This window comes from Protopterus annectens, chromosome 9.part0 (genome assembly GCF_019279795.1).
Source record: "Protopterus annectens isolate FY-2018-M chromosome 9.part0, PAN1.0, whole genome shotgun sequence".
NCBI lineage: Eukaryota > Metazoa > Chordata > Ceratodontiformes > Protopteridae > Protopterus > Protopterus annectens.
In genome coordinates, this window is record NC_056743.1 from 677,947,440 (window position 1) to 677,974,939 (window position 27,500).

At 41.5% G+C, this 27,500-nt stretch overlaps 1 protein-coding gene across 1 annotated transcript in view; it reads right to left on the reverse strand.

Moving 5' to 3' along the window:
- ABHD16A (abhydrolase domain containing 16A, phospholipase) overlaps positions 1-27,500 on the reverse strand; it is a 527,648-nt gene that overhangs the window by 211,747 nt on the left and 288,401 nt on the right. The window contains exon 14 of the mRNA XM_044083280.1: positions 6,752-6,815. Coding sequence (XP_043939215.1) covers positions 6,752-6,815 — 64 coding nt within the window. The remainder of the gene's footprint in view (positions 1-6,751; positions 6,816-27,500) is intronic.

The following is a 27,500-nucleotide window of genomic DNA, read 5'->3' on the forward strand; positions in this document are numbered from 1 at the left end:
TAAAGTCCAGGAACTTTGGTGCAAGTGAGCTTGGACTTGTGTAAGATTCACAATTAGTGGAGAGATAGTTTAAAATCACCCCTGATTAGAGTATTAGGTTGTAGTTTGATTGTCCCAAGTAGGTTTAAATAAGCTGTGTGGGCTTCTCAGTTCATGGAAGGGGACTTGTAACTAACTTGACATAAAGGGGGGGGGGGTCTTACCTGCAATAATTTGTACTTGGAGTTAACTCCATAGAGTTATCTTGTCCAACAAGTCTAGAGGCATAATTATCTTTATTGAAGCTCAATACTCCACTTTTTGGTTCTCACACCTTCAACTTGTGGTCTGAAAGCGTGAAAGGCATTGTAGCCTTGCAAGGCTGGGGTACTTTCTGCGGCCTTGAATCAGGATTTTATGACTGCACAAATGTCAACATCTTCCAGGGAGAAGAGTGCAGTTTCTGATTTACACTCTTGGCATTTAGCAGCATGACCCTCAAGTTTCTTTGCATTTTGATATTTTCATGTCGGAAATTTTGTTTTTGTGCCCTTGCCTATAAAAGGCATTATGGGGGAGGCAAGTGCCATAGCCAGCAACAGAAAGCCTAGAGGTACCAGGTGAAGTCCATCTCTGGCAAATCAGCGTGGTCTATCCACCATGTCATTCCAGGCTGACAGGACCTGGATCCCCTTAGAATGACACGATAAACTAATCCCATTATTGAAATCAATTATTTTTGTTTATATTGCAGGATCATCCTAAGCGAGGGTAAAATGCTGCTCAAAGCTGGGGACATACCTCCCTGGGACATCTATTCAAAGAGCTCAATCATGTCTCTCTCTTCATATAGTCCAGAGAGGTATGTTCACAACAGCATGAACAATGATGAACAATGATGGAGTCATAATGGTACTTCTTGTTGACAGACTTCAGTACATGTGTGATCAGTTGTCTGGTGCAAGGATTCATCAGATCGTAACCTTCTCCTTGTTTGTCCTGATGAGTGGGAGTGTATGTCACAGTACAGAGTCACCTGTAACTAAAACATTTGGAATTGATGTGCATTGCCTTAAGGGCTTACTTGGTGAGACACTGGTGCTAGTGTTTTTATGCGCATTTGGGTGCCTTGGGTGTAGTGTTAGGTGTGGCATGTTTGTGTTTTGGTGGTCTCTGGTATTTAGGTATATTTCTGTAGAGTACCTCCACATATGAAAGTTTGTGTGTTAGGTGCATATTATGGAGTAGGTGTCACGATGTGTGAGCTGACAGCCCTGTTTAGTGTTGCTGTTCTGGGTGTGAGAGAGCAGTGATTCCGAAGTCTTAGTGTAGGAGCATCTCTCGCGAACTGTACTTGCGTGATTTAAGAGTAAAGCATTGTCAGTGTACATGAGGCAGTTGGTGCATTGCCTCAAAAAACCCATGTCAACCAAGCTAGCAAATGAAATGAAGGGAAAATGACAGTCCATTATGCAAGGTTTGAAACTGGTACCTCAACAGATATGGAGAAAAAAGATGGGGCTATTTTAGAGGGACTAACCTATGGGGTTGTACAGGAGGAGGTCTATAAAAAAGGGGATCTATAGGGTCTGATGTTCACTTAACAGCTGAGAGCGGTTTAAGAACTGCTCTGCTAAGTAGCAGCTGCTAAGGGAAAGTAGGTCTACTGGCACTTTTGCATCTATAACCACCAACAGTTACCCCCTCTGCGCGGCAGTGTGTGATGGTGCATTATGCGCAAACAAGAGCAAACAGAAACCAATGAAAAATCTCAAAGTGAGCCCTGAACCAATGAAAAAGCTCAAAGTGAGCCCTGAACCAGTGACCTTCAGTTAGATAGCCCTACTGTACACCCTGCCACAAGGGTATGGGGGGGGGGGTCGGTTCTCCAACAGAAGATGTTCTGATTTTTAGTGCTCAATCCTTAAACAGAACTGGATTCAGCCAGTCTGAATTCAATCTATACTACGTCTAACAGAAGTGCAACAGAACAGAATTAAAAAAGAATACTTTTTTTTTTCTTTTCTTAAATTAAATAAGCAACATAGTAAAAAGTAGCATATTCTTTTCTTAAATTAAATATAGCAACAGACCAAAACAGCAGAACTGATCTTTTCTTAAGTAAAAACAGCAGATGGTGTGAAATCCAGTCAAGTGCAACAAAAGCAGCAGTGAAAATGAAACTTAGACTTCGAAGTTCTCTTGGATGGTTTGGTATGATCAGAGGAGCAGTGGCCGATTGCCTAACTCTCTGGAGCATAAGACAAGTGCCAACGCACGCAAAAGCGGTCCTTAATTATAATACAACAGCAGCAAAGCAGCTAATACAAAGAAACCAATGAAAAAGCTTAACAGCGTTGAACCAATGAAACAGCTATGTGTACGTGTGTGTGTGTATATTTTATGTATATATGTGTGTGTATATTATATATATATATATATATATATATATACACATACATACATACATACACACACAGACAGACAGATACGTGCACACAGACACAGAGACAGACACGCACACAGTGACACGCACGCACACACAGGGACACACAGACGCACACACGCACACACACAGATGCATGCACAGACAGACACACACATGCACACACAGACACACACACACGCACACACAGACACACACACAGACACACACAGAGATACAGAGACGCACACACAGAGACACAGAGGGACACACACAGAGACACAGAGGGACACACACACACGTACACACAGAAACACACACACACGCACACACACACACACACACACACACACACACACACACACACACACACACAGACACACACACAGACACAGACACACACACAGACACACACACAGACACACACACAGACACACAGAGACACAGAGACACAGAGACACAGACACACACACAGACACACACAGACACACACACACAGACACACACACAGAGACACACACACACACAGACACACACACAGAGACACACACACAGAGACACACACAGACAGAGAGAGACACACAGAGACACACATGACTGAGTATCTATACACAAGGCCCAGTGATGAATTTGTCAGTGGGGGAGCATCTAGAGTGATTTAGGATCAGCCACGTCAATATACCAATCCAATTCAGTAAGATAACTATCAAAAAAAAAAAAAAAAAAAATCACTAATACAACAGCAAAGCATCCTGAGAATACTGTGAAAAAGAAGTCTAGGAGCATTTAATTGCAAGAACTTCACAGATCACATCCAAACATAAAGGCACCAAATGAGATCGGAGGGAAGCTAGCTTAGACAGGACAGATGCATTATGGGATGAAAAAGTTAGAGGAGCTCAAGGCTGGAGACCTAACTTTGCCAGTTTGGATCGGACAAGCGGCCCGAGGACCTATCAGTTGGAGTGGATGGATGGAATGAGCAGGATCTGCACTTTAAGACAGATCTACATAACCAAAATGACTTATTTCACTAACAAAGGCCTCGAGATAAGCATTCTGAAAAATCTGAAACACAAATATTGACAAATGTCAGAATTATAAATCTAATGTGATAAACAGTCATATACCGTCTGCAGCATTCACTATGCTCGTACCAAACAACTGCAAGCATTTCTTCATACAAAAATAATGAAATTGTCTTATTTTTCAAATGCATACTGCTTTTGGCTCCATAGATAATCTGTAAACTAAATTCAAATATCACCTTTTAAGCAAAATGTGAGGACTTGCAGCATTTTTTCCAGATAATGTACGCCTCTTAAGGATATCATGCTGAAAATGTGTGGCAAAACATTCTGATAAGTGTTTCAAATGCCACCCTTATATCACCTGGTGGACTGGCAGTTCACATGCAGACAGGACACAGGAAGTTAGAATTGGGAGTACGCTGCTACAAAGAGGTCAGTCACAAGTGGAGTCCCTCAAAGATTGGTCCTGGTACCAATCCTTCTAGGTATTTACTTCTCTGATGTCAAGACCAATGTCATGGGTCTCTAGGTGACCAAATTTGCAGATGATTAGGTGCAAATTAGGAGCAGTCACAGAATCTCCCACTGACACGTACATTCTCCAGGAAGGGCTGGCAAATAACTTATGTCAGAGCCATAGACATATATATATATATATATATATATAAATATATATATATATATATATATATATATATATATATAAAATTAAATGCCAAGAAATGTGTAATAGTATCCTTTGTGAAGTCATCCATTCCTGATAACGTATACTAACAACACACCCCTAAGAGATGACCCAGCAGTCAGGGACTTTGGGACACACAGTAATTTAGCCTTTGACCATCAGTTGTCTACACAGTCAGAAAATCATTCTATGCTGTGTCACTGTTCCACTATATTGAGCATTCATCAGACTGACTGAGTACAATGTCTCCTTCGATACGTACCTACCTAGGCACATTAAACAGCTGGAACGTCCACAGATGTTCACTAAAAGAATACAGGACATAAACGAGTCCTGTGCAGACAGCCTCAGGGGCCTATCCCTGTATTCTGTCTCCTAAAGACTGTTGAGGTGAGATCTATGCCTGGGATACAAGGCAAATGTCAGATCCTACCCTGCTGGACCTCCTGCATATCCACAAAACAAACAGCACCAGATTACCCATTCTTAAGACTTAAACTTGTCTGTGATATAAATAGGACATGTTGAAGACAGAGGATGTATCCCAGAGACTATTCCTGCTCGGAAACTGGCTCCCCATCCACGTGAAGCAGAGTTCCTCCCTAACCCAATTCAAGTGCAACTTGGACAATTGGATGGGGAATAGGAAATACATGCCTGCTTTGGCACCTATGTCTCTTAATGTAAATGGTTCATCTCCCATGCCTCTACTTACACTTATCAAGGGTACCAGAACTTGTCAAAGACTTGGGATGCATGGCTAGGCTTAAAAAGACCCCCCATGGTCGTTAGCCTAGTAAACACCTATGAACTAATGAACAACATTGCAGTGAGTTTAACAATCAGCCATAACTATAGCTTTATAATTTTGATGCATTCCAGTGATTTTGATCCTACAGTTATAGCAAAGCCACTTGTTACAAAGCCCTTGTGAACATGACATCAGTTGTTTCACATCGTCAAGCCAGTTTTGTACAATTATACTACATGCACAATGAACTGGTGCAAAAAACATACAAACAAAAATGCTTACTATATTCCTTTAATTCTGTATTTTTGTTTATTTCACACACTCACATTCTTGCCTTGCTCCAACATTTTGCCTTTATATAGAATACATAAAAACAACAAACACTAAATCTTGCAAATCTCTGTTAGTCAGTAAAGTATTCTCTCTCACTTTACTAACACAGATGAGCTGCAAGATATCACCTGCTACAACTTATCACAATCAGCATAAAGTGTCAGTACTCTTGAAACCACAAGGAAACTCCATGTCAGTTTCAAAAAAGTTGCTGTATGGCATCACACCATACTTTTACCCCACTGACAGTCATGCAGCTGTTAGCAAGATAAGAAAAACTTGAAAATCAGGAAAAAGAATGAAGACCCCTGAAAAACAGTTAGGCAGATGGTGGCTTTGCAATGCACCACATGTTTTGTAAATCATCTCTCTAAATCTTTTTTAAATGTATTTTACACTCCTGTCCCACAACCATCTTCCCTTTCTTTTTTGCCTCTAACAGACCCCTCATTTATTCTTATGCCTTCTTCCTGGCATCTCTGGACACTGAAGAGAGGGAAGTGTCAGCACATGTGACCCAAGTATAGAATGGGAAAATATTTATTCATTTATCATTTATGGTCTTAAGCATGCACCCTGGCATGCTTTGTGTAAGCATCACAGAAAAAAGCCTGTTACCATAGCCCTGTGATATACACACAGCTCCACATGCACACTGACAACCATGTGAAGCTTGTGCTCTGTTTTACAGAATACAGCATGCACCAAGCGTGAATACTGCCTCTTCCTGACATGTTGTCTTCAGCAAGTGTCAGCCTTGCAGTGGAACTGGAATGCTTCCCACCCTTCCCAGAATAGGTGAGCTAGTGTTAAATCTTAACAACCTCAGCCAGCTCATCTAGCAACTGGGTTTTAGGCCTATCCTGAGTCATGTGGGTCACGTAATACTCAGCCATCTCATCGTCTGTGATGATCTTAACCAACTGCAATCTCAACAGGAACCACTCACAAGCAAGTATTCAAAACTAGGACACACAACACATTCTTTACTCTCTCTCTCTTTTGGCTTTTCCCGGTTAGGGGTCGCCACAGCGGATCACCTTGTCCACTCATGACTGGCAGTGGAGTTTTACGGTGTCGAGTTGCCAGCCTGGTGCTCAACCTTCCACTGAAGGCACATACACGCACTCACGCCTAGGGCCAATTTTAGCGTGTCCAATCCACTTGCAGCATGTCTTCGGGGATGTGGGAGGAAACCGGAGCACCCGGAGGAAACCCACACGATTGCATTCTTTACTACTGTCAGAAAATGTAGGCATGTGTTTTTTTTTGATGATGCTCAGGTATTGCAGATAAAAACAAGCACAAATAATCTGGAGGAAAGAAAATTAGTGACACAGAATCTTTGCCCTGCCTTCAGTTTTGCCCTGAAGATGGTCAACACTCCACTCAAACATCAAGGGGTACCTAGTTCCAAACCCTTCATTTCAATTTTATTGCAGATTGGACACGTCTTTCTGCTTAGCACTCTTAGCCAAATACAAACATTACATGAAATGGCCTGGAAAGCACACAGAACACAGTGTTCTCTAGACAGGAAGACTTACTTGCAGAGCTGCTCGGCATTATTCAGATTCATGTATTCTCGCACTGTTCGGGTCACAAGTCCTCCTGAAGAAAGAGAAAGATAAATACACCGATTTCTCCTCCATTAAGACAGAACAGTTGTGTAAGTAAACTTGCCATAACAGTAGATGTGCGAATGATCACCACATTAGTAGCCTAACCTATATGGATTATATCCTGAATAGGATGTAATAGACAGTCAGCTTCCAAAGCTTCAGGGTACCTTCCATGCTCCCAAACCATTAGACAGCTCAAGCTGTCACTAAAAAGATAGGTCTGGGCACCAAGCCCTTCAGAATCTTTATGTCAACAGAGAGAAAGAGAGAAGAGGAGGCTGATCCCTGAAAGGACAATGCCATGGACAACAACAACAAAAATAATAAATAGGGTCTATATTAGATGAGCGACCGTTCCGATGTTCGAATCACAGATGGTCGACATCATATGATCGAACGTGGGAAAGGTCGAAGGTGAAAGTCAACGGCTTTTCACACGCAGAATGGGAAATTTTCACTTTCTGCACTGAAGTGCGTTCTCGGAGTTGGTATACTTAAGTAGGGGGTGTGTGGGGGATGCAGGGTGGCTTGCCCCCTGCTCAGAGCGGTAAGGTAAGTTTTTTTTTTTTATTGTTATTATATAGTCGATGTTTCGAACTTCGCTCATATGAGTTCACTCATGTGAGGTTCGAAGTGTTGGAACTTAGACTATATATTATGGACCCAAATAAATATCCACTCCCTGGCAAACAATGACAAGGGGAATGAAAGGGAAAGTGTCTACTGCAGCAGTGATCATTCAAAATCTACTGTTAAGGTAATTTTATTTACGCAACTGTACTATGCTCACTATATTGTTCACTGCTGCAGTAGCCTTAGCTTTATGGTTAGACTACTGTAGCTAACTAAATTTGGGAGGTGAAGAGTACATGAGCCCCTGGAGAACAGTCCTAGCAAAGCCTTTTCTAGACGTAGAGAAGGAATCAAGCTTGTAATGTCTTGTATAATGTATGCATACAGGGCTAAGTTGTTACTTCTAGAATATTTCTAGAATCAAGCCTTTTCCAAAAAGCCATACATGAAGCCAAGGCCCTAGTAGAGTAAGCCTTCACTCTTGAGTGTAACAAAAGGTAATGGTTTTAGAAGACTATTTGGAAATAGTCTATTTTGACACAGGTCATCTCTTCTTACTTTCACAAGAAATGAACAACTGATCCAAAGATCTGAAAGACTGAATTTTATCAAGACAGTACCAGAGTTGTCTGTGGACATCCAAGATATGAAGCATCCTTTCTTCCTCCCTTTTAAGTTCAGGAAGGATAATAGGGAGGGATAGTTTGTCTTAAAGTAAACTCTGATAACACTTTAGCCATAGAAGAAGGATTAGTTCTCAAAGAAACTCGGTCTCTGTGGAAAACGAGATGGGGCTGACTCACCATAAGAGCTCACAATTCAGACACCCTTCTTACAAAGGTCAGAGCAATCAGTAAAACTAGTTTTCATGTTAAGAAGCTCAAGTCAGCCAGATTAGTTGGTTGAGATGGAGCATGTGTTAGCTTCTCTAACACAAAATTAAGATTCCCAAGGAAAGACCACCATTTTTCTAGGAAGTCTCTTATGCAAAATTTAAAAAATTTTGACATGATAATGCAATAAAAGAGGAGAATCCAGGGGCAGACATGCTGAAATGGCCGATAAATGAGCCTTGGCAGAGAAGTAAGAAAGACCATAAGATAGTAATTCAAATACTGTAAAATCACAAAACTAGCCCTAAATGAGTGCTGGTTATGTTGCCGGCACCAAGAGAAAAAACGTTTTCATTTGCTTACATGTGATTTTCTAGTAGGAGTCTTTCTTGCCATCATTAGTACCTGCTGAAAGTCCTCAGCAAACAGGCATCTACAGGGAATTAAGACCTTATCATCCAGGCTCTCAGTTGAAGTTGAATGGGTTCAGGTTGTGTCAAACACAAGGGTGGAAAAGCATATGAGAGCATTCCTGTCCAAGAAAAAGAAAAGGAATCCATGTACCAGGCAAGGAATCCATGTACCAGGCCTGCCTACATGCAATCCGGTTGCAGAATCTTGCCAGCTGATTGTTCAGACAGAAGGCAAACAGGTCTAGCTGAGGAACTCCCCACAGAAGAATCAATCTTGGAAGACCCACCAATCTACTTTCCAATTGCAAGGATCTGCCCCTTGTTTTGCTTAGCTTGTCTACCACACAGTTTTCCTCAGACAATGTAGGATGCTTGGAGAATGAGCTTGTGAAGCTATATATTAAATCAACAAATGGGGTACAACCTAGCTCCCCCCTTACTTGTTGACGTACCACATGACTGTGGTACTGTCTGTAAGAACTTGAGGTCCCGGGAACAAAAGATGATTTAGAGTTGAGTGTCTTGATCAGGGCAAGCATCTCCTTGATATTTATGTGCTTCTATTTGTCTGTCTTTCCTCAATGTCCCATATAGCTTGCATTTTTATTCCTCCTAAAACTGCTGCCCAACCAAAGTTCAAGGTGTCTGTGGTGACTGACTGCGCTGGAACCAGGAGGGAGAAGGGGGAGACCTAGATTTAAAGGATGCTCATGGTCTCCACCAAGCAATTTTTCTTCTGAAAACCCCCAGCACTTGGATTTGAATAAACAAAGGATGCTAGTGTTCAGACCAGAGAGACTTCAGATACTATTGTGCCTTTCATGTGGAGTCTTGCCAGGTGTACCATGAGAATCATAGATTTCATGAGACTCAAATCTTGAGCCATTCTCTCTCAGTGACTGAAATCTAGATATAGATCTATTTTTTCCTGTAGACGAAATGCTCTTTGAACAGAGTGTCTAGCTGGCACCCCAGCAGCACAATCTTGTGTGAAGGAAGACTTTTGAATGCTCGCTTGGAACCCCAGCTTGTGTGAGAGATCTCTCACCCAAGTGAGAAATTCCTGCCACTTCTGCAAATATAAGGCACTTGTCTAAATATGGAAAATGTGGTTACCTGTAACCTGCAATGTGCTATAACTGCATCTAGACACACTGCGAACACTCTTGGTGCAGTGAAGAGTTTAAAGGGTAAGACAGAAAACTGATGAGTTTTCTGTGTCTGGATAACACTAACAAATCTGAAGTCTGGATAAATAGGGATGTGATCAGTATCTTTTAAATCTAGTGTTACCAGGATACATGAATGAGGAAAGAGAGGTAACATGTTGTGAAGTGACAGCATTTTGAACTTGGGCACTATCACAAACAAGTTTAGGAAAGAAAGATCCAAAACGGGTCTCCAAGAACCAACTCACTTTGGCACTAAAACATCCTTGAATAAAAACTTTCCCCAAGCTGGAAAGGAGGAAATCATTCTAACAATCGCTGAGACAGCATGTGATGGACACAGAGAAAATAAAAGAGAGTGATCTGGTGGATGAGAAATTACTCCCTGAAAAGGAGGTATTTCCTCTCACAGCCATCCGATACCTTGATGGATAATCTTCAGAAGCCATTTGTCTGAAACTATCTGTTGCCAAACAGAAAAGTGCAGACTCAGACTTTCTAGAAGGGAAAAAGACTGCCAGGGTGGGAGGGGTAACAAGGTCCCCTATAAATGCCATTCTGATTGCTGGACTGTGCTTGGTTTTGGGGGTTCCTGGATTCTTTTTTGAACCCCCTTGCTATTTCTTCCTAAATGTCTTATTTACCTGCCTTTTGTTAGGACTGTTTATTCTGTTTTTTTGCAAAATCTGGATGGGGATTAGAGAATCCCTTAGAAAATGTGGAACAGGAAAAACCTACCCCTTTCACCACACTTTCTGATAACCTCAGCAGCAGAGGGATCAAAAACTAAATCTCTGTCCAAAGGAGAATTTAAGATCTCATCTTTCACATTATCTGGGAGGTTCTGAAAATGCAGCCAAACAAACTTCCTCAAAAGTGTCATGGCCACAGCCATGGAAGTAATACCAACAAAGTCATAAACTGCAAAGAAGATTGACTTGTACAATGGAAGACGCAAACTTATTTAAAGTGGATGTATCCTCACAAGAAGAGACCGCAGATAAAACATTTCATGCTTTTACTATTAGCAGGATAAACTAACATGAACCTGACAATTTAAATTCTGAAAAATCAAAGTTGTGGAAGCATCTACTTTTTCCTCAGACTTATTAATAATCTTCCCATCTTTATCAGAAAGAGTAGGATTGGTATTAAAACTAAATGTTTACCAGCAGCAGGATTAACTAAAGCTAAAGCTGCGGGGTCAGGTTTGAGAACAGTGCAGATTGAGGAACTTCATACATTCAGTCTTTTTTAGGGGCAGCTGGCTAACTATCAGGAAAATTGCAGGCAGTGACACACACATCCTCCAAAGCTGACAAAACTGGAAGAGTGGGTGAAGGTTATGGAAATTCATTTTGTAATACCTCACAGTACTGACTGAGAACCTTCAATGTTCTCCCACTGAAAATACTGTCACATTCTGGAAACAGTCTCAGAGAAAGAGAAACCCCATAGGAAGAATCAGAAACTGAGCTCTCCGACAAGTCTGAATCAGAAATTTAAGGGGAAAACCCTGCATCTGTCCGATCACCTTCCAAGTCCACGTTCAGAATCTTGAATCTCTTCAGGAAAACAGGCATCCACATTTCTTTTGCCAGAAACCACCTTACAAGAAGGATCAATAGCCTGAATTAATCCTCCAGCCAGACCCAGTAAACTACTCCTGTTTAAGGAAACTTTAAGGAGTAGTAGATACATGTTTAGTTTTCAGTTTTTTTTTTTTTATGGGAACAATGGGGCCAATAGTGTTATTAATGGCATCAGCAGGTTCCCCAGGGGTTAGCACAACATTCAGACAACACGAGGAAGTCTTCCCATTCCCTCTCTTAAGGCCAACAAGAGTGGCTCTCCTTTGTCCACTAAGGGGATCCTAACTACTGAAGAGGACATGGCTAACCCCTGGTCCATAGTGGCTGTATGTGTTGTACCACACGGACCCAGGGTAAAAAAGAGAAGTGGCCAGAAAAACAAACAATGGCCACAGCAGAGTTACCCACCTGCGACTGAGGCGAACTGTTAGCCTGCTGTGGTAGAAAAGGCTGTTTGCTTAACCTTCTCGTGTCTGGAAGAAGGACCAACAGTGATACTAGTAGTTTGTTCCATAGTCAAAACACAAGCCAATAACCGATCCTGAAAGCCTCAGAGCAGTGCACTTTTCTGTGACAAAGCTCTGTAGAGCTTAGTGCCCAAACCTGTCCTTTTTAGTCAGGTTAGCTTGAGCTGACTGATGGTTTGGGCATGTGGAAGGTACCCTGAGGTTTTGGAAGCTGGCTGGCTGTTATATCCTTGGCAGGATATAACCCATATAGCTAAGGTTACTGCAGCAGTGATCAATATGATGAACATCCAATATGTCACAGACACACAACAGTTACAAATGTTGCTTCACAAAGCAATGGCAGGCAAGCACATGACTATTCAGAAATAAGAATGGCCTGCACACAAAGGATACTAAAAGTGAAATTCCACTCAAACCTGTGGTTGTTATCTACAAAATACCAACACAAAGCTTTAATGAAACTAAATTTCTTTAAGTAAAAGGTGGCACGAGTCCTTCAGTTGAACGTTCGTAAATCCCTGTACATGCCGGTCTTTCGTTTGCTTCCATAAATACAGTGAAGCTTTACAGAACTAAGTTTACAGTCTACTTCTAACAATCTGCACGCAAAAGGTGCAAAGAAGCATTGAAACTCAGCTATACTTAAATACATGTTTTTAAAGATTTGTTAATATAAACAAAAAGACTGACTTGTATCTCACATGCATCTAAGCAAAACAGATTTTATTTATATTTGTTTGTGAACCAGTTAAGCAAACACTGATCAGCAAGGACCTATGCCAAATACATTTCACAGCTATCTGTAAACCAATTAAGTGAATGGATCAACAAATGACAGTGCATTGCGGAGCTGGTGGTGGCTCAGGTGGATGTGAAACAGCCAATGGTATTCATCAAAAAACTGTACAGAAATTGCCATGGTGCCCTGGCCAAATTTTCATTAGTCAGAATAAATACCACCTCAAGTTTTCCTGAAAAAGAGAGGCCACTAGAGCCTAGTGGGACTAAGCCGGTCAACAATTAAATAAATAAAATAAAATAAAAGACTCCTTTAAGCTAAAATGCAAGATAAAGTAATGCAAATACAAAAACAACACATACATTAATATATGTATAAGAATAATAACATTTACAATGTATATTTTAAGAGTTAAGTATATAGCAAATGATGAGCACCAAGTGTAGGCAAGCTAGTGATCAAACTAATTCAAGTCATCTCCACCTGTCAGAATATATTAAACAGTATGCAAGCTAAAATAACCTAAATCCATTGCAACACACTAATTCATGTATTAAACAATATGAGGTAGGGGTGCCATGTCACAGTCACCGACTAAACCTGAAACAGCAGTAATGCAAGAGATGTAAAATTAGAAATGCAGGACATAGTCACACTCAAGATAAAGAACCATTCTGCAACAGGTTGTATAGAAGGAAAAGTGAAACTGGCCCCGTACAAGTCACCTCTGTAGAAGCTATAAGAATGTACCCTTTCAATACTATAATAAGAGTATAATGCCCCCTGTGGTATGTACTTGTCTAAGTACATAACCCAGCGCAACATACTGCAGCACTTTTTTGCAAAGACAAATAAATGGCATTTCCACTTTGAGCTACCCTGACTACACTAAAGCTTTCTCACTCTCTCCTAGCCCACAAAGCCTCAAACGATCCAGTCCTATGCAACCTCCTTCACATCTACAAAACTACCACCACCATCCTAAGCACCTGCTCAAGAGAATTTAACTTAGACCACAATACAAATAGGGCCTGCTGGCATTTTGATATCATAGACAATACATCTTTTATAGAATAGACCCCCCCCAATATACAGCACAGTAGTTCCATGACCCTTTTTAGGCATAACCTGGATGACTGGATATGCAGTCATAAGTACATCCCTTGTCAGACCCAAGTCCTTATGGAAAAAGGACGTAACTAGGTCTAGAATAATTCTTAATGTTGGGGGCCTAGTATTAATTTCATGTCTTGATAAATTCAACACAAAATCATGTGGTTAGTTACACTGGCTCCATCGTTGTCAACAATGGATCAGGGGCTAGAAGAGGAACAAAAGAAAACACAGGGATAGCCAAGTCTCGAGCTGCCCTAGAAACAGAGGGCACCTAGATGACACCATACTCAAGCTGTGCCTTCACAAAGGCTGTCGTCATGTGTTCCCCAGTCTAAAGGTGTACGGCTCCTGAGGGACCTGTAAGATTTAAGAGATGAAGATGAAGATGAAGCTGAAGCTGGCCTGGAGGAAAGGAATCTTGATAATTCTCTCTAAAGAGAAGCTACCTGTTTCTTCTGGGCACTAACTCCCGACAGTTCCTACTGTGAAGGAGATAAAGACATGGCTAGGAGGAGTAACTGACAGTATCTGGTAGACGGCAAATGGATGAAGGCTTGGGCACCCTGATTAAAGACCTCTTCTCCAAAATGGACACATCTGGGTCATCTGTTTTGCATTTTGTTTTTCCCTCCTTTTTTCAGGTCTGGATCCTGTGGAAAAGCTGCTCTTTTTGTCTTCCGAAGTTTGTTTGCCAACAGGTACAAACTTGGACCATACAAGTCCCTTTAATACAATCTTATTTTCTGATCATTAGATTACAGGGACTGACATTTTGACATATAGCGCAATCACTATCCAAGTGGCTGGTACTCAAGCAAACCACACACAAATTGGGAAGTTTATCTGGGGGAATTTTGATCACATGATCACACTTCTTTCATTTTTTTTTAATCCAGGCTTGGACTACTTGTACATGTCTAGGTCGGACTGCTGAATCAAATAAATCTATGCTTACCACAACAACCAGAATAACTGGAGGGGAAAAATACAGCTTCTACTGTAAGGTAGTAAAGAGTAATAGATTTTTTTGTAACACTTTTTTTTTTAAACAAGGGATGGGAAGGGAATAAGAAAGGAAAAGTTAAGGGCAAATCAACAAAGAACGAAGAACAATACTTGAAAGTCTGTCAATGGCAGAAATAAGTCCAAAGGCTAGATAAAATTCCTTAAAGAAGAATAAAGCAAAAAAATGTACATTTCTCTGTTCAACAAAAAACAATCTCCAATGTGCTAGAGCTCACAATACAAAATGTCGTAGCTACAATGGTGGCAATATCTGGAGTATCTCCTTGCAGCAGGAGTTTATGGGACAGTGGAGGTGCTAGAGCTTGTGAGAAGAGTCATTTTCAAGAATAAGGGTGTCAAGGCAACTAGTCCAACTGTTCCATTTTCCAGACAGGACTAGAACTAGACAAAGAGACTAGACAGAGAGCTGGTCTGTATTCTTAAAACTGTACACCTGCTTCAAGGAACACCTGAGCTGGTGAAGTACTTATCAAGGATATGATGGGTTTTCTCTTGCTCAGTTTCTACCCAGGCAAAGAAAACATGGAGACAAAAGGACTGGTTCAAAGGAAATTTGTAAACCAGTTTTCAAAGTAAAAGCAGACTTATCCTAAAGGAAATCCAGTCCGTGTGAATGAGCTGATAAGGTTCCTTACATATAAAAGCAAGATACTACAAGAAGAGGTGATGGTCACCAGAAAAAGTATTTTCCAAGAAATGAACTTCAATGTTTAATTTGAAAGACAGACGAGAAAACTTGTCAGCCATGAAGTTCAAGTCCCTTAGAGGGAAGAGAGTTCTGCAAAGAAGAATGGAAATGTAGCAGTCCCCAGGAAAGTGCTTGGTCAGAATGATGGGCAAAAAAAACGACGCTTCGCAACATCAGCACAGACAGAAACAGCTAGCATATGCACCCTAAGGAATAAATGAGGCACAAATTGTATAGGTGCCTCAGATATGCCATGATCATCTACAAACTCAATGAATGTAGAAACATGACTACCATTCTGCCTAACTTGAGAACTATTCCTTCTTGAAGCCATATACATGCTGAGTGGGAGGCTTCCTAGCAGCCTCAAAAAACCTGCAGAGTCCAGCTTGAAGATAAGGTGGGATCAGGGGGTAAACATCAAGAGGAAGATCCTGAGGTGCATCAGCTGTTGCCTTGAACATTGGAAATATACTTGGTTAGGACCAGAAGAGTTTCCTGTACTGCTAGGAAGTTACTGTGTCTGAAGCCTTGACTTTCTCAACCATCACAGAAGAGAATGTGTTTTATACTTTCTTCTCTGAGCTTTATATTAAGGCAGGGTCTCACTGAGAATGGCAGGAAGGAGTACAGAAATTATACATTCCATGGCATGGGGGACACATCCATCAACTTCCCCTTGCTTTGCTGCACTGTGCAGAATACATGGGAGCCCCACCTTCCTAGAGTATCTGAAAGAGGCAAGGACTTGGCAGCAAGAGCAGAAGCCTGAAACAGCAACTGAGACAGTCCACCAAAAAATCCACTTCCCTGGGGATATGAACTGCTGAGACAATGATGCACCTTCTGTAATTCATTACCACACAAGCATCACATAGTTGTGCAGGAAGTATGACCATGTGCACCCAAGAAGAAGCTTTGTCTTCAAGGTCTTCACGGCTAGCAAGACTGCTTGAAGCTCCAGTTGGCTAATGTGGAACCGCTGTCCAAGAAATGGTATCCCTTGAGTTTTAGAAGTCTACTCTTCGAGCCAAGTATCCATCATCAGTATCTGCAACAGGGTATACCACAAGAAGGGAAGGCTCAACAAAAGGTCAGAAGATATAGCTCACTACTCTAAGGCACTGTGACAGGAGTCCAACATAAAGAGATCTGTGAGAATGTGGTGGAACTGACGCCATTGACAGCTCATAATACAACACAGTATTGACAGCCTCTTGAATGCAAATGCTAACACAACATCATTGATGACTACCAACAGCAGAACACATAACCGTCCAAATCTGGTCCCTGCATAGCCTGCGCACCCACGTTGCAAAAATCAGAGCCAGGCTCTCTTACAGGATAGGAATGGCCAGCAATGTTGAATGTCTAGGTTTACATCTGCAAAAGTTGTCATCTGAGAAGGGGTTCATAGGTGAGTACTAGGCTAGCTGCCCTTAAGGGCCATTTTATGTCTAGCCAATTTCCCTTTTTGTGCTTGAATTAACTATCCCATTTAGTTAGACACTGGCCTTACCCATCCCATGGTCAATAATTATATTTTACCCTTAATTAGAATAAATGGGATCATACCATAGACACTTTCAGGGGACAAGTGCATAAGTTAAAGCATTTAGGAGCTGCCTCTCTCCACTGGTAGTACAGGGAGAAGTCCTGGGGTAAAATTTCTGTTCAACAGCTACAGAACCAAAGATCAAGTAACGCTTGAATATGGACAGGGATGAACTTTGTTTTATGTGGATGGGGAATCTGTTCCAGAGCAGCAGTATTCTCTGCAAGATATACCTGTCCCTCCAAAACATTCTGTTGATGTTGCAGAACAGGTTTATATCCCTAGACAGGGTATTTCTGATGCCATTTGACTTGCTGATGTGCAGTAAATCCATCAATATTGGGTTGGAAGATGCCTTGTATTCCATATAGAGGTCACCTCTTAGCAATCTGTAGGATACAGAGTATAGTGACAGGGCTTTGAGCTGGACCATGTAAGACATGTTGTTTTGACCTAGTATCTTTTTCAGTAAGGCATCTCTTGCAGGTGGTCCAGTTTTTGCAGGTGTCTGGACAGACACATGCCAAAGAGGGCATTATATCTAATGATTGACCTAATGAAGACTGAGTAAAGGGGGACAATGACATCCCTAGATCTGGGCACAATCCCTTTGTTTATAAGCTGTGCAACATAGAAGTTCTTTCTTACAAAAATGGACACGTTGGTCAAAAGTTAAGGTCACCTGTCCACATAATTTCCCAAATCCCAAACTGGGTGAATTCTCAGGGGCATATTATTAATGCAGTAGTTCACTGGGATAGATGAATTCCCAAAGGATACAATAAGTTGGTCAGAGACAACTTCTCCCAACTTAAGGTCACCGTCCCAGGGTCTGCAGCAAAAATAGTGGTTGGAGCAGGGACACTCAATTGGAGTTCATGGAAGGGGTTACCAGCAGACATCCAGCCAGTTAAGGAAATATATAAATATATTTTTTCCTACAAAGCTTTGACTGCTACAGCCAATACCTTGGTAAATATTATGGGTGGTAAGGAACACCAAAAACACTCTTTAATCAAACTGATGCCCACACAAAATAGACTGAATAATTACAAAAGTCGTGTACTTACTATAACGATAGCTGAATTGTCTGCTTCCATCCTTTCTCAACAGATAGGTCTTTGGATCCAGTTCCCAGATTCCTCCCTTTATTCAATCTCCTGTAAGGAATGAGATACTTCAGATCAAGCCTGCACCCATACAAGAATAAGGGAGATTGCCCTCAAACTTGTAAAAGATCAAGAAATCGCATAGTACAAGAAAACCAGCTGTTAGGCCTAGGATGTAGAGTACGTGATCAAGCCAAGTTAGCTCAGTATGGTTAGTCCAGGAGTCAGGAAAAACAGAAGTCAAGGAAAGGGGAAGGGGGGAATTGAGGAAGGGCAGAAACGGATAACTCAAAATTAACAATATGATAAGTATAAAACTTTTGTATTGGATGTTGTCTCGTTCCTAAACAGATGCTACAGAGTTCCCTGCTACTAGTACACTTGGGAGGTCTCATGGAAGGATATTTTGGAGCACAGCCTAACCAAACCAGTCCCTTGACCTAGACTGTAAGTCCAATTTACAATGAGAAATGGAGGTATGGACATTAGACCAAGTAACAGAGACACAAATGTCATCAAGTGGCACTATGGAGAAGGCTGTAGATGTAGCCACAGAACTTGTAGAGTGAGCCTTAGGAGGTCTGGGCAAGGATAAACCCTTCTCTTTGTAGACATGAGAGGCATAATTGGACAGCCAATGAGACATTGTTACTTTAGATACTCCTTTACACAGCTTGGCTGAGAAAAAGGAGACAAATAATTGATCATTCTTTTAAATCTTCTTCATATGATGCAAGCACAAATGAAGCGGACAATACACATCCAGAAAATATAACATGTATTCACCTTTCTGTAGAAGTTTAGGAAGAAAACACGAAGAACCAGAAAAAGTCTTGATGGAGAAAGGCAGACAAACACAGGTGACAAAACGAAGTGCAGAAAATCTCAATATCAATAAATAAGTTGAGCAAAAAAGTTTTTGTCCCCTTTCATAGTTTATGTGACTTCTTCAAAACTAAAAACATTCAAAAATGTCACAAGTCCATTTAAATAACCTCTTCAATCAATGTGTAACATTTTCTAAAAGGGAAAGTGCTACAAAAATGATATAAAACATGCAGTAATATTTACTAAATAAAATACGTCAAATCCTTTTACTTCAGTCCAATTAAATATTAATGAAATTATATGACACGCAAGTACAACACATAATTTCAAAGAAAGCTGTAAAATATTACAAGCATATAAAAGTGAATTAAAAAATGTGTATAGCTTCTTGGGAAACAAATGCAACAAATAACTTAATTGCTTACATAAATAAATTAAAAATAAAGAAAAAACTGCATTAATGCCGATTATAAATACAACCATCCAAATGCTCAGTTTCATTAAATACAATTTATAATGTTATTCACAACTTAGCCACCCGTAATTTCAATACACAGGCCAAAGAAACATGCTCATTGATGCCAGGGGGCGCTGTGGCAGGAGCTCTTTATATTCCTGGGTATTCTCCCAATTTTCCCCCTTAAGGTTATGTGTTACCCTCTATATAATACCAAATTTAAAGCAACAAAAATGTGTGCAATTAAGAGAATGTTTGTATAAAGAAATTTTAAGATTCACTGTATCAATATTACAACAGTGTTCATAAATTATTTTGCAAAACAATCCTTCAGTCTTGCCAATATAAAAAGTAGGGCAAGCTGAACATTTTGCAATGTAAACTATCCCCTTTGTCCCACAATTTCCACAGGCAAGAAAATAATTTCTGTTGTAGTACAATCAAGTACTTTGGAACACTGCTGACAACTTCCACATTTCCTAGCTCCTTGTTTCACACGACTGATTTTCGTGCTATTCACTTTTTCAAGTAATCTTTTTTTCAAATTAGTGTTTTAAACACAAAATGTGGGGATGAATCCATGTGTATGTCTTCATAAGAATATTAATAACAGTGACAACATAAATCTAGATTAATGAATTAATACACAGAAAAAAATGTAACAACCCTGGTTCTCATACAGTTAGAGAGGTGGATTTTTATTAGATTTGCAGGAAATTCCACCACTATGGAGAGTAGCATATACAGTGAACCTATCAAAAAGGGGGAATTACAAGAATTTCCCCACAAAGAATACAGCAATATGGGGTTTTGTTCACCCACAATGGATTTAAAATCTTTAACCATAGTTGTTTGGATATTACTCTTCAGCTCTTTACACTTTTTGAGAGATGACTGACTTTTATTCCTATTCAAACTGTGGATACTGCTGAATGTTGATAGAACTTTAGTTGCACACCAGCAAAAATCAACTTGGCTCTACATTTTGATTTTTCTCAAAAAACAACCACTGAAACAATTAACTAATTCAGAAACATTAGCTGCTAGATTAGAAACAAAAAAAAACTTTAAACAGAAAGGTATTTATCATCTTAATTTACACCCCCTCCCTCTTGTAAATGCCTTTGAAAAAGCTTGTGAGGAGGATTTGTATGACATGATTGGTGCAAATTTTTTTTAAAAAAATTAACCTCAGTTTTTTTGATAAACTGAACTCACTAATGAAAGATAAAAGCTTACGGATTATGAAACCTGACAAAGGGAGAGGTATTGTCATTTTTGACGCAGTAGATTATTCAACTGCAAGGCTTACATTATTACAAAATGATAATGCACATCTGCTAGTATCTAGGAATGAAGTCAATATGGCCAACAGAAATGTAGATCTACAAAGAGAGAAAGTACAGTTGTGTTGCAAAGAGAGAAAGTACAGTTGTGTACACTTACCATAAATGTAGATGTTCGAGTGTATTCACTGTTGCAGTCATCACACTTTGGTTATCTGCCTGCAGGTAGTCCTCAGTCGGCCCGAATACCAGAGTCTTGGGATTTCTGCGTCAGATGCTGTTGCCTCTTCCATGACGTCAGGTCGTCAGGGGTATAAAAAACATGCAGGCAACGCCATTACATCAGTTTTTCTTGCCCCAAATGTCAGGAGCCCCCAAAATAGGAAGCTATTATATGGTGTGGAACACCCCCAGTAAAAAGTAAATACCACTGCCATACAAAATGGCCATAAAGAGGATAGGTAGAAAGGATAGAGAAAACCAGGGGGTTGGAGAGAGGGAAACCAAGACTGCAACAGTGAATACACTTGAACATCTACATTTATGGTAAGTGTACACAACTGTACTATGTTCTTCGTGTTTCACTGTTGCAGTCATCACACTTGGGTTGATTCCCAAAGCTGAGGAAGGGTGGAGGCAGTCAAGAAGTGTTAGGGCTGGCTAGCAGGCCTTGTAAGACTGCTGTAGCAAATCCAGCTCTGGATTTAGAAAAAAATAGGTAAGTGGTAATGCTTGGTGAAGGTGTGTACAGAACTCCAGGTTGCAACTTCCAGGATGTCCCTGGTAGGGACTCCCCTGAGAAGTGCTGTAGAGGTGGAAGTAGCCCTAGTGGAATGTGGTCTGATCCCCTGTGGGGTAGGTTTTCCATGGTGCTTGTAGCAGAAATGGATGCAGTGTGCTATCCATTTGGAAATGGTTTGCTTTGAAATGGCCTTGCCCTCTGCCCCTGTAGCAACGCTGACCAGCAGCTGGTCAGATTTTCTGAAAGGTTTAGTCCTGTCAAGGTAGAACCTGAGCTGCCTGTGCATGTCCAAGGAGTGCAGGATCCTTTCTCCTTTATTCTGAGGATTAGGGAAGAAGGTTGGCAAATGGATGGATTGGTTTAGAGCCACAATGGATACCACCTTAGGCATAAAAGATGAGTTAGTCCTGAGGGAAACCCTGCCAGCATGGAAAATAATGAAGGGTTCCACAGTCATTAGTGCCTGTAACTCAGACACTCTTCTTGCTGAAGTAATGGCTAGAAGCAAGGCTGTTTTCCAAGAGAGGAATTTTAACTCTGCTGAAACAGCAGGTTCAAAAGGGGGAAACATGAGCTTTTCCAGTACAGAGTTAAGGTCCCAGGCAGGGGTGGGAGCTCTCCTTGCGGGCCTTAAATTGTTATCCCCTCTCAGGAACTGTTTGATGAGAGGGTGAGAAAAGACAGGTGGCTCAGTATTATAATGAGCTGAGAAGACAGTGGCATGAATCTTAATGGAGAAGGAAAGGCCTCTGTGGAGCAGCTCTGCTAGGTAATCAAGGATTTGAGGTAAGGCGGGCACAGCTGTGTCCTTTCCTTGAAACTGATTGCAAGAACAATATCTTTTCCACTTTTCAGCATAGGATTTCCTAGTACTAGGCCTTCTGGCCTCAAGGATGATGTCCAGCACCTGTTTGCTGAGGGTTGCTGGTGGTGTATTCAGGGGTAAGCCAGGCTGCAAGGTTTAGGGTTTGCAACTGTGGATGCAAAATATGTCCCTCCTGCTGAGACAGCAAGGAAGGTGTGAGATGTAGGTGCCAGGGTGGCACTGCTGTCAGACTGCGTAGGAGTGGGTACCAGTGCTGGCATGGCCAGTCTGGGGCAATAAGGATTGCCCTTGGCCTGTCCTGTTTGATCTTGAGTAGTATTTTGAGAGGAGGGGCAGAGGGGGAAAGGCATAAATTGAGAGGTTTTCCCATGTGAAGGATAGGGATTTCACCTTACAGGCCTTGCTGTGAAGGTTCCTGGTGCAGAATTTGCACAATTGGTGGTTCCCGGGGGAGGAAAAGAGGTCCACTCTGGATTAGAAGAAGTTTGAATGAGTTGGGGTCCAATTTACACTTGTGTGGGTCTAGCAGATTTCTGCTTAAGTCGTCTGCAATGAATTTTGTTTGCCTGGCAGGAATTGAGCTTGTAGGTGCACTTGGTTGCTCAAGGCTGTGTTCCACAGGGCCATGGCTAACCTGCAGAGTGGGTAAGAAAGAGTTCCCCCTGCTTCTTTATGTACCACATAACTGTGGTGTTGTCTGTCTTTATCAGGAGCTGTCCTGGAAGGATTAGGTATTTGAAGGCTGTCAGAGCATTCTGTACAGCTAGCATCTCTTTTTGATTGATATGCAGGAGAATTTATCCTGGGCTTCATTTGCCTTGAATGCATTTGCCTGCCATGTGAAACCCCCATGCATAGTCTGATGCATCTGCTGTCAGGGCTTGGGCGGCAAGGGGTTGAGTGAAAGGCAGTCCCTTGCTGTGGTTGCATGCTCTGCCCACCAAAGGAACTCTGCCCTTAGACAAGGTATAGGTCCTGAGAATGTTGACACCAGAGATTTTTAAGTACCATTGAGGTTTCCTCATATGCAGTCTTGCATATGGAATTAGCAGAATGCATGAGGCCATGAACCCTAGGGCTTGCAGTATTTTCCTTGCAGATAGCTGGGTTTTGGAGACCATTAGTTTGAAGTAGTTCGTCAAATAGACCGGCTTTTCTGGAGTGAGGAATGCCATCTGGGAAGTTGTGTTCAAGCTTGCTCCCAGGAATACAATTTTTTGACTGGGCACCAGTTGTGTTTTTGTTTTGTTGATGGTGTACCCCAGTGAAGTTAGGATTCTTTTTACAAATGCCAGGTGCTGAAGTAGCAATTCCTGACTGTCCACCTGAATCAGGCAATCGTCCAAGTATGGGTAAACTTGAATATTTCTCTGCCTGCAGTATGCAATTGCTGGAGCCAGGCACTTTTGGGAATACTCTGGGTGCAGTAGATAAGCCAAAGGGAAGCACAGAGAACTGATAGTGCATAGAGCCTGCCCTAAAGCGTAGATATTTCCTGCAGGACTCCCTTATGGGGATGTACAGATAAGCTTCTTTTAAGTCTAGGGTGACTAACCAGGCATCCTTGGCTAGCATAGGGAGAAGCTGTTGCAGGGTAAGCATTTTGAATTTTGGGACCCCCAGAAAAGTGTTGAGAATTGATAGCTCCAGGATAGGGTGCCAAGAGCCCTCTTTTCTGGGCACCAGGAACAGTCTGGGAGTAGCAACCCTGTCTCCTTTGTTCTACTGGAACAGGTTGAATAGCCCTGATATTGAGAATAGCAAGTACTTGCTTTTCAGCCTCTGCCCACTGGTTTGGAGGAAGGTTTGGCGGGTCTACATTATAAAACCGAAAACCCTTTTGAGGGAATACGACAACAGCGACACATGTAGCCCAAACCGCAAATACGCCAAACCCCCTAAACCGCGAAATTTAAAATCTGGAATCCTCTGTCTGCCAACCCCACTGCGCGCTACATACTACCTACCCAAACATAATAAATAAACCACATACATACACTAACCAAACCCCACTTCTAACCCTACACTAAACCTTACATACATTACTATCTATGCACTTACCTTAACCCGCACCCTACCCCTAGGGTCTGTAACTATCGCACACTTACCTTATGGAGCTATACCGCAGACATGCCAACCATGACAATTCGACATTTCGAATTTCGTGGTTTTGGACATTTGCTGTTTCCGTAGTTCACGGAATATGCATCGTTCTTTTCTGATTCGCTCAAACGGATCTTCGGGCTTCTAATATAGACCCAGTTAGGCAACCTGCTTGGGGTTGGCAGTGAATGGAAGTAGAATCTGTATCCCTGGGATACAATGTTTAGAACCCATCGGTCCTGAGCAATGGACATCCATTTTTTTGCATGAAGGGCAAGTTTTCCTCCTAGGGGCGCAAGTAATTGGGCATGGCTGGGAAGGATAATTGAAAAGTCATTGTGAACTTTTTCCATAAGGGAGTGGCTTACCACTCCCTGTTTTGGAGGTGGGAGCACTCCATTGTTTAGATCTCTGCATACCCTGAGACTGTAGTGCTGCTGGTCTGTTTCCCCTGGGTTTGGACTGAGAAGGCCTGGGAGGGGCTGGAAAGGACCAGTTTTTAGAAGGCCAATGGCTACTAAATCTAGGTGGCTGCACCTGTAAGAAATCTTTGACAGTTTGCATAGCTTTAGCTTATTCCTCCATCTTTTTAAGAACTTCATCTGCTCTGATGCCAAACAAACAGTCCTGATTTAAAGGAGCATCTAGTAATTTTGCTTTGACATGATCTGGCAAGATTTGTTCCTTCAGCCAAGCATGCTTTCTCAGTACAGACTCAGTGGCTACATCTCTGCAAGATGCTTCTAAGGCATCAAAACCATATTGCAAAGTATGTTTACTAACTTGGTTTGCAGAATGCATTAACTCTTGTAAATCTTTATTTTCTGCACAATCTGGAAGTAACACAATTTTTTTGTTTAATTAGTTCCATAATATGTTACTGGTACTTCAACATGTGAAACTAGCAATTCAAAGCTCTGATGGCAAGAGTTGCAGAGGTATATACCTTCTTATTTCATCTGTCTAAAGCTCTTGAATCCCTGTCTGAAGGGGTAGGATTTTTAGCTGTAGTAGCCTGAATGCCTTTAGGTCCCTGGGAAATGGTCTCTGGATCCACCGTAGGATTCTTAAAGAGAAATTTGTAAGAATCAGGTACTCTGTAGTACTTGTCAGGTTTTCTAGGGGCTGGTGGTAAAGTGTCAGAAGTAAGACTGGATTCCATGAAGACATCATCTACAATATCCAAGAGAGGGGATATAGCTAGAGGCCTGTGCTGAGGCAACTCTAAAAATTCTCCGAGTCTCTTTTTTGACTGAGGATAGTCCTGGCATTCCCAGCAGAAATGCTCTCAAAGTATGCATGGTTTCACCAAAAGAAAAATCCTCTGGGGGGGGGGGGCAGAGAAAATGGATTCCTCTGCGTCTGAATCCTCATAGGTTGATAAGGGTATGTCCTGGTAATCAGAAGGGTCAGAGTCATTGGACTCCTGATCTGTAGAATCAGAAGGAAACTCTATTATTGGTCTTTTAGCAGGGGAAGGCTGGCTTCTCCTAATTAGAGTAATAAGGTCTTCAGCCATTCTAAGCATTTGTTTTTGTGGCATGGGAGCTTGAGCATGCGCTTTGGTCATCGGTTTTCTAGGCGTAGTGTGAACTCTGGGCCTGAGGAAACCCTGTAGTTTTAGCTAAAAATGAAGTTGTTGGTTTAATACGAACATCGGTAGGTCAGAATACACCCTAAGAAGCCGGTGCCTGCACAGCGTCTCCGGACCCATTCAAGGTAGAGACATCCGCAGATTCCGTAATCGAAGCATCTCGCGGCATACCGGACTCCGAATGGGTCTCAGCAGATGCCTGCGAATCTGTAGAAGCAGGCATCAGGGGCTGCCGATGGAGCCTCACTGAGTACCAGCGGACTGGCAACTAGCTTAACGGAAGTGTCGTTGGCAGTTTTGGACATATGCGGTCTGTCTATCTTTACGCTTTTTCAGAAGATTGGTATTCAGATGGCTTATCGAAGCCATTTTGGAATACGGAGAACGAGAGCGAAAGAATTTAGTGCCAAAGATAGCCTGACGACAAATGGTTCGGGTGTTAAACAAGGCACAAAACCGACAGTGAGGGACGTCGTGGTCTGGGTCTAAACAGGTGACGCAGTAAGAATGAAAATCTCTGTCAGCTATTTGCATTCCACAGGCAAGACCATTGTTAACTTTTTTCTGACATAGGTTAGAGCAAGAAAAAAGGATCCCCAACGGGGTACTTAGCTTTAGAAGACTTCAGGTTAGAAACTAGAAAAACGAAAATTTCAGGTAGCATCCGACCGGCACTTGGGAATTGCTTCTGCTTCGGGCTCCTCTACGGCAAGAAAGACTGATGTAATGGCGTCGGCTGCATATTTTATACCCCTGATGACCTGATGTCATGGAAGAAACGACAGCATCCAAAGTAGAAATCCCAAGACTCTAGCATTCGGGCCGACTGAGGGCTACCTGCAGGCAGATAACCCAATTGTGATGAATGCAACACTAAGAACATCTGGCTTATGCACAATATCATTACTACATCACTATACAATTTTTTTTAACAACCCCCACCTCACTTACTCCAACAATATTCAAAATACCCAAGGATCACAAAAACATACTAATCCACCCTATATCCAACTGTAATAGCACAATGCTCAAACACCTACCCCACGGCTGTTTTGTTGACAGAATGTCAAACTCAACATTTATGAAGAGGACTGGCATCTTAAGGGATTCATGGGACTTTGAGTTGGTTGACTAATAATTTGTGCAAAGTCAACATATATTTTTTAATGGTTGATATTATAGATTTATTTACTTACTGCAATACTACAACATGAGGGGTTGGAACATTTCCATGAAGCTTTACTGGATTTTACTACACATAGTGCAGTTGATGTTTAATTAGTTATGGAATGTATGCCTTTGATTTTAGGCAACGATTTTGTCTACTTTGATGATAAACTCTATAAAATAATTAAAGGTCTATCAATGGGGGCAGCCTGTGCCTCAAGTTTTGCCAGCCTGGCAAAGTTGGACATGGGAAAAAAAGTATATTTTTACATTTGGAATATCACTTCTACTGTAAACTTTGAGAAATTTTAGATGACATATTTATCATATGGTGTAGTTCCAAGGAAAAAGCAAAGGAATTTGCTTTGTATATGAAAGGTACTATCTA